Source organism: Anser brachyrhynchus (assembly GCF_964034855.1).
Source record: "Anser brachyrhynchus genome assembly, chromosome: 21".
NCBI classification, from domain to species: Eukaryota; Metazoa; Chordata; class Aves; order Anseriformes; family Anatidae; genus Anser; species Anser brachyrhynchus.
Genome location: NC_137714.1, coordinates 2,764,595 through 2,777,280, shown reverse-complemented (window position 1 = coordinate 2,777,280; position 12,686 = coordinate 2,764,595). Strand labels below are relative to the sequence as shown.

The 12,686-nt window shown below is 58.2% G+C and overlaps 1 protein-coding gene across 2 annotated transcripts in view; it reads left to right on the top strand.

Moving 5' to 3' along the window:
* The first annotated feature begins 2,516 nt into the window (after window positions 1-2,516).
* EPHB2 (EPH receptor B2) overlaps window positions 2,517-12,686 on the top strand; it is a 135,262-nt gene continuing 125,092 nt past the window's right edge. For both annotated transcript variants that reach the window (XM_080564239.1, XM_080564238.1), the window contains exon 1: window positions 2,517-2,753. In XM_080564239.1, coding sequence (XP_080420365.1) covers window positions 2,669-2,753 — 85 coding nt within the window. In that variant the 5' untranslated portion in view covers window positions 2,517-2,668. The remainder of the gene's footprint in view (window positions 2,754-12,686) is intronic.

Here is a 12,686-nt window from a genome sequence, read left to right as displayed (position 1 = left end):
GCAGAGGTGGATCCCAGCCTCCCATAGCGAGGCACATCGGTCACTGCAGCCACGAGGCCCTGCACGGTGCCCTGAAGAGCCCGCAGGACCTGCGATCGCCCTACCCAGCAGGACGGAGAGGGCTTCGCCTGCCCCATCACTTCCCTCAGCTCCTGCCGGTCGCCTGCTGCTGCACCTCTTTAACCTCGCAGGGAGAGACACGAAGCCACTTCCTCCAGGTGTGATGAGCCAAGGGCTTCATGTGCAAATACAACCTGTTCTTCCTGCACCAGGAGCTGTAATGAGTCACCATCAAACCCGTTCTAATGTCCTCTAGATGCCATCTCTTATGGCTCTGCCTGGGAACCAACGTGCAGTCGAAGCTGTCCCATTTCTGTTACCCCAGTGCCGCCGCTTTCCCAGACCAGGCTTCACCTAGCGCTCCTTGCAGCAGAGTTTAAGCGTCCCTGGGCAGTGCTGCGCGGGCATTAGACGGGTGCAGCCACCACCGGTATAACCAATAAACCCTGGTCCCAAGGTGGGAACAGCTGGCAGGTGGCGGTCAGCTCCACGTGGGCAGCAAGGAGGGCACAGCTCACGGCACGGCTGCCGAGGACAGCAGCGGGCATGCCAGTGCTCCCTGCTCCGTGACCAGCGTTTATGGAGGCCGCTGAAATGGACTTGGGGTGGAATGAGAGGAAGGGACATCGGAGGAGGTCTGGCATCCGTCGCCATGGGGTGGCATTTCATGGCATTTGCTAGTCCACTCGGAGCTGCTGGCTTGCTCGTGGGTTGCAGGACGGAGGGTGGAGGCTGGTGGCACCCCTTGTGCAGACAACAAACTCCCGAGAGACCTTGAGAGGTCATTCCATGAATGCCACGGGGATATGACAGTCGTTGAAGGCCCTTCCTGGGAGCAGAGAGAAGAAATGAGGTGGGACCAGAGCTCAACAGTTCATGAATGACTCTGAAGAGCATTTTCAGGGGACAAAGAGACTCCAGAGTACATGCGAGCTTCAAAGTCACTGCAGCGGTCAGACAATAAATCTGTTCGGTCCAAAGTCCAGTCTCCAGGAGCAACAGTCTAAGGGGATGCTCAAAGAAGGAGCTGAAGAAGACAGAAGGCCTCCAGAAGAGAGAAGGCTCCTCTGGGACAAAACCCCCTCTGCCCCTGACAGCGCAGGCCTGGAGAGCTGTAAGAAAATCCTGAGGGTCTTGGACTCCAGGCTTGTGGGATCAGCTCTGGAGATCCGTGGTGGATTCTCAGGGACACACCTGCCTGGGGCATCGCACTGCACACCAGCCCTGGGACCAGGAGAGGTTGAGGTTATGGTCTGAAGAGTTTGGAAATAAACAGCCCATTTCCTACCTGATGGGAAATGTTGGGTGCTCCAGAGCCATGGGGGCCGAGGGGTGCACTACAGAGCCTGGGAGCAAACAACACGTGAGCAAACCCGGACAAGTCCCTGAAGACAACATGATGGAGCTGGCCCACAGAAATATCAGGAGGCCGCTGCGTTGACCTTGGTGCCAACCCACCCTATCGACCTCCAGCTGCAGGAGCTCCCAAAGGGGATCGGAGTTGGTCACACCGAGTTAGGGAAGGTCATTTTGGCTCATGCACATGCCTTTGGCCGACACCGTCAGACAGCCTTGACCTTTCCCAAACACAGCTGCAGTTGGCAGGAAATGAGTTACCTGGAACCGATCAAGGCAGGGAATTCAAGGGGTTCAAGCTTAGACATTTTGGTGAATCGGGTGCCTTTGGCTCACGAGGTCCCCCGTGGGCAGATGCGGCTTCCAGGCGCACGGGGAAGCTGGGGATGTCGCGTGTCGTGATGGAGACAGGGAGCTGGGCCTCAGCTCGCACCTTTACGGAAAGTCTCGCTTGCCCCAACCCGCTACGAGGGCTCGTGACCAGCCCTCAACTCCCCCAAACTCCAAACGGGGGAATCCCTGCTCGCGCCCCACGGGGGTCGCTGACCCCAGAGGGTCTCTGGGTCAAAGCCACCCCGAGCAAGCCGGTAACAAGCCACTGGATTTTGGCCGGCTCCGTTCCCCGTCCCTCCAGACGTGCTCCTTTCGCTGCCCGGGGGGGTGCGGGGGCCCGGCCCCGGTCCCGCGGGGGGCTCGGGGCGGGGGCCGGGCGGGGATGCCGATCCCGGCAGCAGCTCTGCGGAGCCCCGTGCTGCGGGCAGACCGGAGGAGAGTCGCAACCCCCCGGGGAGCTCCCTCCCTTCCAGCCCCCCTCCCCGCTTCCTCAGCGCTCGGTCAAACCCGCGAGGAAGATTTGGGCTGAAATCACGGCTTTCTCTGCATGATCGACAGCTCCGGGCCGAACCATCGGCGGGCAGGGGGAGCCGCCGCCCGCCTCGCCCCCCCCCCGCCGCCCGGCCCCGCCGCCCCGCCGCTCCCCGCCGCCCCCGGCTCCGCCGCCCCCCACCCCCCCCCCCCCGCCGCCCGCCGCCCCCGCCGGCAGCGCGGCGCCCCGGGGCGGGGCGGGGCGGCGCGGGGCCTCTCCCCCGCGAGCGGCGGCGGTGGCTCGGCCCGGCCGCGGCGGCGGGGCCGGCGGTGAGCTCCGTGCCCGCGGCCGTGCCCGCGCCGGCGGCGGCCCCAGCGAGGGGCTCGGCTCGGCTCTGAGCTCCGCCGCCGCCGCCGCTTCCATGGAGCGCCGGCCGCGCCGCCTCTGATGCCCGGCCCGGCGCGCACCATGGGGCCGCTGTGGCTCTGCTGCCTGCCCCTCGCCTTGCTGCCCCTGCTCGCCGCCGTGGAAGGTAAGGGGGGTGGTGTGTGTGTGTGTGGGGGGGCATCGCGAGCTCCCCTCGCCGCCTTTATCTTGTCTCTTTTATTCCTTTTTTTTTTCCTATTTATTTATTTATTTTTTTTTCTTTCGGGAGGTGGCACTTCCCCCCCCCCCTCCCGCCGCACCCCTTCCGTGCCGCCGGAGGGGAGAGGCGAAGTTTCGGGGAAGTGCTGCCCCAGGTGGAGGTGCCGCAGCCGGGAGCCCGGTGCGGAGCTTCGTGGGGGGGGGGGACCCCGGACCCTCCCGATGGCTGCGTGGCTTTCTCCTGCCCTTTTCTCCGCCGTTCCCTTTTTTTTTTTTTTTTTTTTTGCCGAGGTGGGCATCCCTCGCCGGCACCTCCCCGGCTGCTCGCTGGGCCCCGCGGAGCCTCCCTCCCGGGGGACGCCCGGCTGCCCGCCCCGCCGCACCGTGCCCGCTGCCGGTGCCTGGGAGCGGCTCCGGGGCGCGCACGGCCAGGCCTCGGCCGGCATCCCGGAGCTGGGGGCCGGCTCCCCGCAGGCGGCTCCCCGGCTTTCCCGGCCTCCCCAGGAGGAACCGGGCTCCCCACCGACTCCCCCCCGCCTTCCCCGGTGCTGAGACAAAGCAGAGGCAGGCGGCAGGTGCGGACCTGGCGCGGGGTGGGTGCGCGGGGAAGGCGCTGGGCAGGAGCCCCCATCCCCCCGGCATCCCCCCATCCCCGGTTGGTTCTGGGCTGCGCCTCCGCTGCACCCCGGGAAGCACCGCGCCAGGCCGGGGGTGAGCGCGAGGTGTCGGGCCGGAGGCTGGGCCAGGCCCAGCGCGTGGCTGCCCTGCGTGGGAGACGGCCGCGTCGAAGCCGCCGAGGGGGCTGCGGAGGACCCCCGGGGTTCGCTGGGTGCTCGCCGCTGGCCTCGGGCGCGGAGGCGGTGGGAGCCGTGCGGACGGTGTTCGTCGTCTGGAACGGGGATGAGGCACCATTTATTAAGTTGGAGTTTTGGGAGATGACTCATGGGTTGGCCAGCTATACGTCGTGATATTTACAATATGGGAGCTTGGCATAAATAGGACTATTTACGTTGCATCGGAGAGCGCTAGCCAGCTATGCTATTCAAATGAGCCTTGTATGGTTTTAATTATGGGGGGGGGGGGGGGTGATGAGCGTGTTTGTGGGAGCATATGTGTCCACATGGGACGCGTGGCCCGATCAGCCGGCAGCACTGCCACTTACAACGGCGTTCGTGCTCAGCCAGCCGGGCCCGGGAGGGATCGGCCACGCCGAGGTGGTGCCGCTGACTGCGGATGGGGAGGGAGGCAGGTGCCCGTGCAGGGATGGGGCGACACGTCGGGGTGATGCCGGGCGGCGCGGGGCTTGTTCCCGGCCCTGGGGCTGCTGTGCGCTTGCTGGAAGACGTGAGGAGCACGGGTGGCCTTCCCACCTCCGTGGCGGGAGCTGGGTGCACGAGTGCTGGTTCCAAGGGATGGGGAGCGAGCACCTAGGGGCAAGGGGACAGTGAGTGCCGGCGGGAGGTTGCGCCCACCCTGGAGGTGATCGCTGTGAGGTGTGTTCCCGCAGAGGTGGGGATGCTCTGGGGAGAGGGCTGCTTTTGTGCTGGGCTCCAGCAGCCGTCCCCATCCGGGGCTGAATGCCTTGTCTAAGGTTTGGGGGGTTCCCTTCTGTGCCCTTGCTGTTGCCTTTGGCCACGTTGCGTGTATCCTGGGGTTGTGGTTGCTTACAGCGCTGGTGTGGGCAGCCAGCTACCGTGTCCTGGCCTTTTTCTCCTTGCAAAGCCTTCTGAAGAGCTAGTGAGGCACAAGAGCACGGGATGCAGCCCCCGTGGTGCACCTCTGCTCCTTCCTTCCCTCTGGGAGCTGCTGCTTCAGGCAGTGGCTCATCCCGGTGTTCCTTGCCATGCATGGACGCGGTGTCCATCTGCATTTCCTAATGCTCTGGGCCCTGTTGGTGCAGGCAGACTGAGGCGACGGTGCCCGATGGCCAAGGAGATGGTGGCTGGACCCTGCTGGGCACCTCCGCAGTGGCGATGCCCCCTGCATTGCTGTCACCGGCTCTGGCCCATTCCCCACTGTGTCCAGGGCCAAAATGGGGAGAGCAGGGCACATTCAGGGAAAAATGAGTTCTGGTTATTTGCCCAGGGAACCTGCCTCCTGAGTCCTGTTTTCAGCTCTGCTACAGAGCTTTTCTGTAATGCCGGTAATTTCACTTGTCTCCTCTGTGCCTCAGTTTTCCTAATTACAAGGCGTAAAATAATACAAGCGTCTCTCCCAAGGGAGCTGCGAGGTTTTGTTAATGAACATGACAAAGTGCTTTGGGATCCGTGGTTGAAAGTGCACTGAGAATACAGTCTTAGTCAGGGTATGTGTGTGTGTGGTGTTTATTTATCTACATGCTCTATATTTCTCTGTACACTATATATTCACTTGCATTTAACAAACCTTAATTAGAAACAAAGCCGATAGGGAAGGAAATATAAACAGGAGTGTGCATGAAAATTGGAAGTTGATTACTCACTGGCCAGCAGAATGCATGTCTCAGGCTCAGGAGGAAAGGCTGTTTGGTTAAAGAAGGCTCTGTTAAAAGGAAATGTGAAAAGAACGTAAAACATAAATCAATATGGAAAACAGGGAGGTGGATGACAATGTACATAAAGCAGAGGTTAAGAATTGCATACAGTTGTTAAGGCAATTGCAAGGTAACATATCTGTGGCTGAGAAAGTTCAGGCTTATAAAAGGAAAGTTTTTTTTTTTTTGTGTGTGTGTGTGTTTTTAAAGAAAGTCAAGAACAAAGGAGTCCTGGAAGGGTCTGGATCCCACACCAGTTGGTAACAGTACTGCTATCACTAACGGCTTCTCTTTGTGTTCCTGCTCACATATGCTGCTTGCATGGTGTGGCATATCTGGAGTAGTGATACTTCCAAGGTATTTGGGGGGGGGGGTGTTGGAGCCAAGGATGGGAGTTATGTATTTCAAAATCAACAGCCTGGCTAACTCACATGCAAGAGAAAAAAAAATGAAGGCACTCTTCACCCCTTTGGAGTTAACTTTTCATAAACCTTGCAGTGCTGGCAAGTTTCCCGAGGGCTGGAGGAAAGCCAGCCGTGTACCAAAAAATGTGAAAGGAGAAACGAGATGGTCCTAATATCTACGAGGGCGCAGCTAGCCTGGGAGCTGCACAGAGGCCCCGGCAGCTGGGCCCACAGCGGGTTGGACCCGTGCGGGCTCTGCGGGATGGGCAGCGGCGGAGGGGGACTTGCCGCTGCCGCACCCCGTAGGGTTGCTGAGCATCCTCCCACTCCTCTGCAGGGCTGTCGCTGCTCCAAGCCCAGCGTTGAGCCACGGGAGGCTGGTGCAGGAGGGCTGTATCCTCTCCTGGAGGCATACCTGGGGCGCACCGTGGCCGAGGGGCTGGGGGGAGCTGCATCTATGCACAGCTGCACGCTCCTGCGCCTGTCCTTTGAGCAAGCTGGAGATGGGACCTGCTTGTTTGCGTTTCATTTAATAACGTGTTGTAACGTACATAATATACATTATGTATTTATTGCATTGCATACGTGTGCATAATACGCTGCATGTTGTGTTTTATGTATGCGGTGGAATATGGTAGTGTTAAAGCACGGTCCTCTTTTTCACCCGCGTGGCCCAGGGGTGACTTGGTCGTGACCTGCTGCTGAGCACTTCTGCCGCCTCCCCCAGGCCCAGAGGCTGTGCAGGGAGGTGCCAATTAACACAGCGCTCAGCCTGTGCTTCGATTTATCTGGTGGTGTCGCTTCTTCTGCTTCCCGGTCTCAGTCAAGAACGGCTTTGCCCACCTCTCCACGGCTATGGGCTGTGCCGGGGAAGCTGCTGTGACCCAGTGCCCCAGGGTGGGGACATGTGCCCAGGCTGTGATGTGAGCGCAGGAGCTGTGCCGTGGTCCCAGTGATCCCACGTGCTTTTGGCTGCGCTGGGGCAACCTGGAGCAGCAGGTCCTGCCGTGCAAATGTGGGACCTGCAAGGCACACACGTGCGCCTCTCCCCAGGTGGGAAGCCCACGAGGAAAACCTGGGAGCTGTCACAGAACTGATCCAGATGACCCGTTCAAACCCGTGCTGTAAACGCTGTCCTGAGACTGGGCTGAAACCAAATGTTTGAAAAATTGGACTGGGGTGCAGAGCAGAGACCTTGGTTTTGGGTCAGTCCTCTGCTCTGACACAAGCCCCTGATGCTGCCTCCCTCTGGTTCCATTTCCTGGGTTAATTTTTGATGAGACTTATTTCTTGGGCACAACTGCCTTTCCCATTGTTGGGGCAGCCAGGGTGAGAACTCCTTTTGGAGACCAAATAATTCGGTGCCCAATTTAATATCCATGTAGCTGTAGCTGCGGTTGCAGCACCTAGCACATCTGCTTCTCTGCTTCTTGCAGGTGGGAACACTTGCTCCCGATCCCTGCTGTATTTCTAGGTTCTCTGGCTGATCCAAACCCAGGGTGTAGGTGCTGTAGGGAGATGCCGTGGGGACAGTGCACCTGGCCCATCGGCTCCTGGGGACACCCCAGGGAGCGACCAGGGGGGCAACGGGGATGTGGCTGTGCCTTGGGGAAGCGTCCGAGGGGTGTCGGTGCTGCCACGCCGCGGCTGTCCCCCAGGGCTGGGAGCAGAGGTCCGCTTTGCTGATGTGCAGACGGGCGAAAGATCTGTCTGCACTGGTCGGTGGGTGGTTGCTGTTTGTGTACACATACCTGAACTGACTGAGAAGAGGGGTGGGCACCAGCATAGCTGGGAAACCTGCCTGAGAAGCTGGGTAAATACTCGATGCTGAGATACATCCCGGGCTCTCTGGTGAGTGAGGCTAAGCTCGAGTGCTTTTGTGCGAGTGCAGCCAGAGCGGTGATAAATGAGAGGCTGGGTCCGCTGCTCCTGCCCTGACATGTGGCCGGCTGCGCTGCACGCGTGTCTGAATGAGACCGTGGAGGTGGGACTTGTGCATGCACCTGTCTGGGAGCGGGCACGTGGTTCCCTCCTTGGAGAAAGTCGATTTTTACCAAGAAAAACCCAGTGAGATCCCACCCACTGGTTTCTGGTTTGCCGAGACACGAGTGCAAAGCACGGCTGCCCGTTGCCTGTGTGAAAAAACCCAGCGTGAAGGAAAGGGGATAGGTAGGAGGGAGATCCTCGAAGGCAAAAGTTCAGCGGTTAGATAAGGGGGTAAAGATGGGGCCTCCCGTGATAACAGGCTGGCGAGCGCCCAGCGGCATGTGCAGGCGGGACCAGCAGCATCCCAGTGCCGTGCTGGGGGGGTCAGCGGGGAGGGCCGAGCCTCCTGGCACTCAGAGCAGGGATGCAGGGATGCGGCCTTCCTGGAGCCGAGAGGCAGCAGAGCCCCTGCCACAAGCGTGTGAGAAAGGAGAGGTGCCCCAGCGGCTTGCAGAGATACGGCAATACCGATATCTTATATTGATGTCGCGTGTCTTGGGAATGTGCTGGCCGGGAGGTGGTTTGTGCCGGGGTGCAGGCACAGAGGCGGCTGCGTGCGGCGCACCGGGCACCCGAGCTGAACAGCGTGGAGGTGAACGGGTAAACCAGCGTCACGCTGGGCTGTGAGCCCCTCTCTGGATTTCCACGCTCAGAGATGAAGGGAGCAGCATTAGATCTCTGCTGCCCATCTGACCTGAGTTGTGGCGCTGATTGCCAAACGTTAAGGGAGGTTAAACAGGCTGCAAGGGCAGAAAACACAGCTATAATTGCAGATGGTACTTGCCTCTGTGTAAACTGGGTAAATGTCACAAAGGGGCGTTATTCAGAAATTACAGTTTTAGTGACTGTGAATAATTGCAGCTCTTCAGAGAGCCCACGAGAGGAGGATCTCTTGATTTAGTCCCGAGCAGCACTCACGGTGCCGTGCAAGGCATGAGACCGGCTCCATGGGAGCAGCTGTACTGCAGCTCGGTTCAGTCTCCAGGTGGGAAGGAGAAAAGGCTGGGGAGCCGCAGAAGTTTGCGAAGCTTTATCAGTTGGTCCAATAAATTACGTTCTTTTCACTTCAAGCCTTCGCATCCATAAAATCACCAGCACTTGAGAACACTATACAGTAACATTTTTTTTAAGTCAAGCAAGGGGAACGACGTAAAGATGAAGCTAGCTGAAGGAAGCAGCTAAAATTGAAAAATACTTGCACGTCATGTGGGAAACTCAGAATGTGCGTGGCTGTTTAAAGTACGGGTTTAAAAAGACGAAAAAATAGCCATCTTGATTAAACGTCAGATTGAAGGAGGTCACTGGCGGTAAAAAGATGTTCTTCAGAAAAACGGGAATGATGTCTAAAAGAGGAAAACAGAAAAAAATCATAAACTATGGCACTGTGAATGTAAGCCCATATATGGCAGGCTGAGAGGAGTTTGAAGAATAGTTTGTGAAAAGAAATGAACCCCACAACAAATAAAACAAACAAACAAACAAAAACCCAAGGACTCAGGAAATCAGAGAGTGCAAGGTTAAAAATGATCAGGGAAGGAGCACTTGGGGGAGATGAAGTCTGGTTTAAATGTGTCCCCCCCAGAACGGCCGTGGTCAGGGGCCTCTTGCAGAGGAACTTCCCCCTGCAGGGCAGTGCTGAGACTGCCCTGCAATGAAGTGTTGGCTTAGGAGGTCACATTTTATACAGTAAATCGGGAAAATAGATATTTGGGGCCAGAGCAAACGGGACACACACGCTTTAAGAGCTTCCTGGGTGATCTCAGCAACTCCATGCTAGTAATCTTAGAGGAACACTTACGGTTTAAAATCTGCTTAAAGGAGGGGAAACGGAGTCACTTTTCCCAATGGGTGGGATTCGGCATGAGGCTTGTGCTGTGCAACGTATTTATAAATGCGCGAGAAAGGGGTGGGAACTCTTAAGGCAAGAAAGTTTGCAGATTATACAAAATTATTCAGGATGATAAAAACAACAGTTGTCTTTAAAATATTGTAAAAGGATCTCATGACACTGGATAACCAGGCTATAAAATAGCAGATTAAATGTAGTCAGTGATGAATGAAAAGGGATTCACATGGAAAAAAATTACCCTAAACCCATGCATGCACGGTGGCGGTCTTTAAATTACTTATTAGCATTTTAAGAAAGAGATCTTAAAGTCATTGTGGATGGCTCTTTGAAAGCATCAACTCAGAACTGGGAAAGGCTGGGAAAGGAGGACGAAGATGGTTGCACAAGAGAGGTAGATGGGCCCAGGGGAAGGGCTTTGTGAAAGATGCAGCTTGTGGGGAGAGAGAGGTGTGCCAGACGCAGGAGGTGTGAGGAAGGTGGTGGTGAAGCAGTGACGATTCTTTATGTCATTTTATTTTATTTTTCACTTGGCCTTGTGTTCTCAAGGGGCAGGTTTAAAAGGAACAGAATCAAACGGGTTTAAAACAAGAGGCAGCGGAGGGCGGAGGCAGAAGATCAGCATGAAGCCCACCCCTGCACGTCCCGAGTCCAAAAGGACATCAGGAAGCCCCGAGTGCTTGCCTGCAGAAAGCATCCTCTTCCCTGAGCGTCTCCTGATGCTGGAGGTGGCAGGGAAACCGGGAGGCCCTTTGGCTCAGCCCTGCCTGACAGATGTGGCGGCTGAGGTCTGCCGTGCCAGGGAGAGGACAGGGCCGAGCAAGGCACCTTGTCCCCGCTCTGCTGTGGGATGCCTGTGCACAGCAAGGCCCTGTTGCTCTCTGCTCTCAGTTTGGCTCTCAAGACTGCCTGCAGCCACCGAGGGGTTCATGTCGCTCCGTTTCGGTCATTGCTGTGGCTGTAATCGCGGACCCTTGTGGTCCTCCGTGTCTTCAAGCCTTATGCAGGGCTTGTCCTGCTCTTTGGATCTCACTCTGTTTGCTGGGGAGCCTGGACGGGCCTTTGGGGGATTTGTGTCGGGTTTTCCCAGATCAACCTGGCACTGAGCAGCCTGACGCTGCCCTGGGGGGGGGGTTCCCTTTGGTGCCAGGGTTTGGATGCACTATTCGGCACCGAGTGCCACCTGCCAGTCCCGAGACCAGCCCGGGGCGTGCCACCGAAGCCGTTAATTTCAGCAGAGTGCCTGGGCAAGGCCAAGGTCCTCCGGCAAGCAGCCGTTAGCGCTCACCTTTGCCCAGCTCGGCGTTTCAGAGGGTGAGGATGCCTGGGGATGCTCACACCCTCCTAGGGCCGTTGGGGCCGTGAGGATGGGAGGCGTTAAGCTCTGCCTGGGGCCTGCTGGGGAGCGCAGGCTGGGTTTAGGCCAGCTGCCGGAGGAGGGGGAGAGCCCGATGGCGGGGCCGGGCTCCCTGCTGCGGGAGGAGCCAGGCCGCAGACAGGAGCTCCCGTCCGCAGAACCCCTCTGTGGGGGCCATGCTTGTGGGAGCCCCCCGGCAGTGTCAGGGCCTGGCCCCGGGGATGATGAGGGCGGCCGGGCGTGCGAACGTGCCCGAGGTGGAGGGGATGCCTCGAGCCACGCGGGCTCGTGCTCCCAAGGCCAGACAAAGGGAACAATGGGCTCAGCGGCCGGGCTCCTGGGCCCGCTTGTGGCTGGCTGCCGAGGCTGTGGGGTGGGAGGGGAGGGGGCAGCTGGCAGGCAGGCCGTGAATGGCTTGGCTTCCCTCTGCTCCCACCCAGGCTTTGAGGGTCGCAGGGTACCCGGCCTTGAGGAGAAACCGTGTCCCAGGGGACCTTCAGGATTACGCCATGCTGAGCGGCTGCCTGCCTGCAGCCTGAAACGAGCCCCCCAGTCCGTGTGAGGTGCCACCCCAGCGCCAGGCGGCTGCCGTGAGACAGGAGGCTTCGCAGCAATAAGCCAGGACTGGGCTCAGCTTGGGCAGGACAGGAACTCACCTCTCGGGCTGCACATCCTCGCTGTGGCTTGCAGAGACCCCAACTGGGGGGCTCCTGCAGCTCACCCTGCTCCTGGTGCTGCTGCATGCAGTGAGAGAGAGGAGGGGAAGAGCCGGGGGGAAAGGGGGGCGAGGAGGCTTGAACAGGGGCTGGACTCTTTGAATCGCTTGTCCAGACCCTCTGTGAGTTTGAACAACTTCAGCAGAGGGATGCAGGAGAGAGAAGACATCTCCATTCTCCACAGCACTGATGCATGGGGGTTACAGGAGGCCTGCTGTGGGTGGGAAGCCTCACGTGTATCATCGTGTGGCAGTGCACGTTCTTCTTATCCCAGAGTCTCCTGGGGCAAGGGAAAACTGATGGCAGCACTCTGCCTTGAAGCTGGGTGGTCTTTGGTCTGCAGAGAAGATCCTGCTTTTGTGTATCTGCTCTCCCTCTGCCTTTTTGAGCCTCTTAGGAGGCCGCTCATTTGCACGGGGTGGCCACAGAACTGAGGTCCTTTGGCTTTGGGTTGCTTGCTGAGACTAGAGTGTTGAGCGTGATGTCTCTGAGGACAAACTAGGCAGGAATGGCCTGCTCAGATGCCTCCAGATTTGTGTTTTGTTTTGTCTAAGACTCATGCATCCAGGCCCATATCTACCTGGATCTACTCTTACCTGCTCCCTCCAGGCGTACATGCTGCAGCAACTTTTTTTGGGTATGCTAGTGAGAAGTCCCTGGTGTTTGTGTCCAGTGTTTGAGATCTGTGGTGGGCTGTGTTGGGTGAGGGTGATGTGAATCACCAGTCCAACCGAGACAGATGTCTTGATCCAAGAGACATGCCTGGGGATGACACCATCATCCCATATCTGCTGTCTATTTAGAGGATGGATCCAAAGAAGTTGTTTATAATCTTGAATATGATCTAGGAGTGCTGTCGATTGACAAATGCTGGTTTGCATTTTGGTGCACAGGGCAGCAAGCATGGTAGAAAGTCACAGCCTCCCACAGGTCAGGACTGGGCCACCTACACGAGATGGTTGCAGTGGAGGGGTGCTTGAAGCAAGAGGCATGAAGAGAAGCCCCAGTGCACACGTGAGAGGTTTGTGCGGTGGTGTGAGCCTGCAAGTTGGCTGGCCG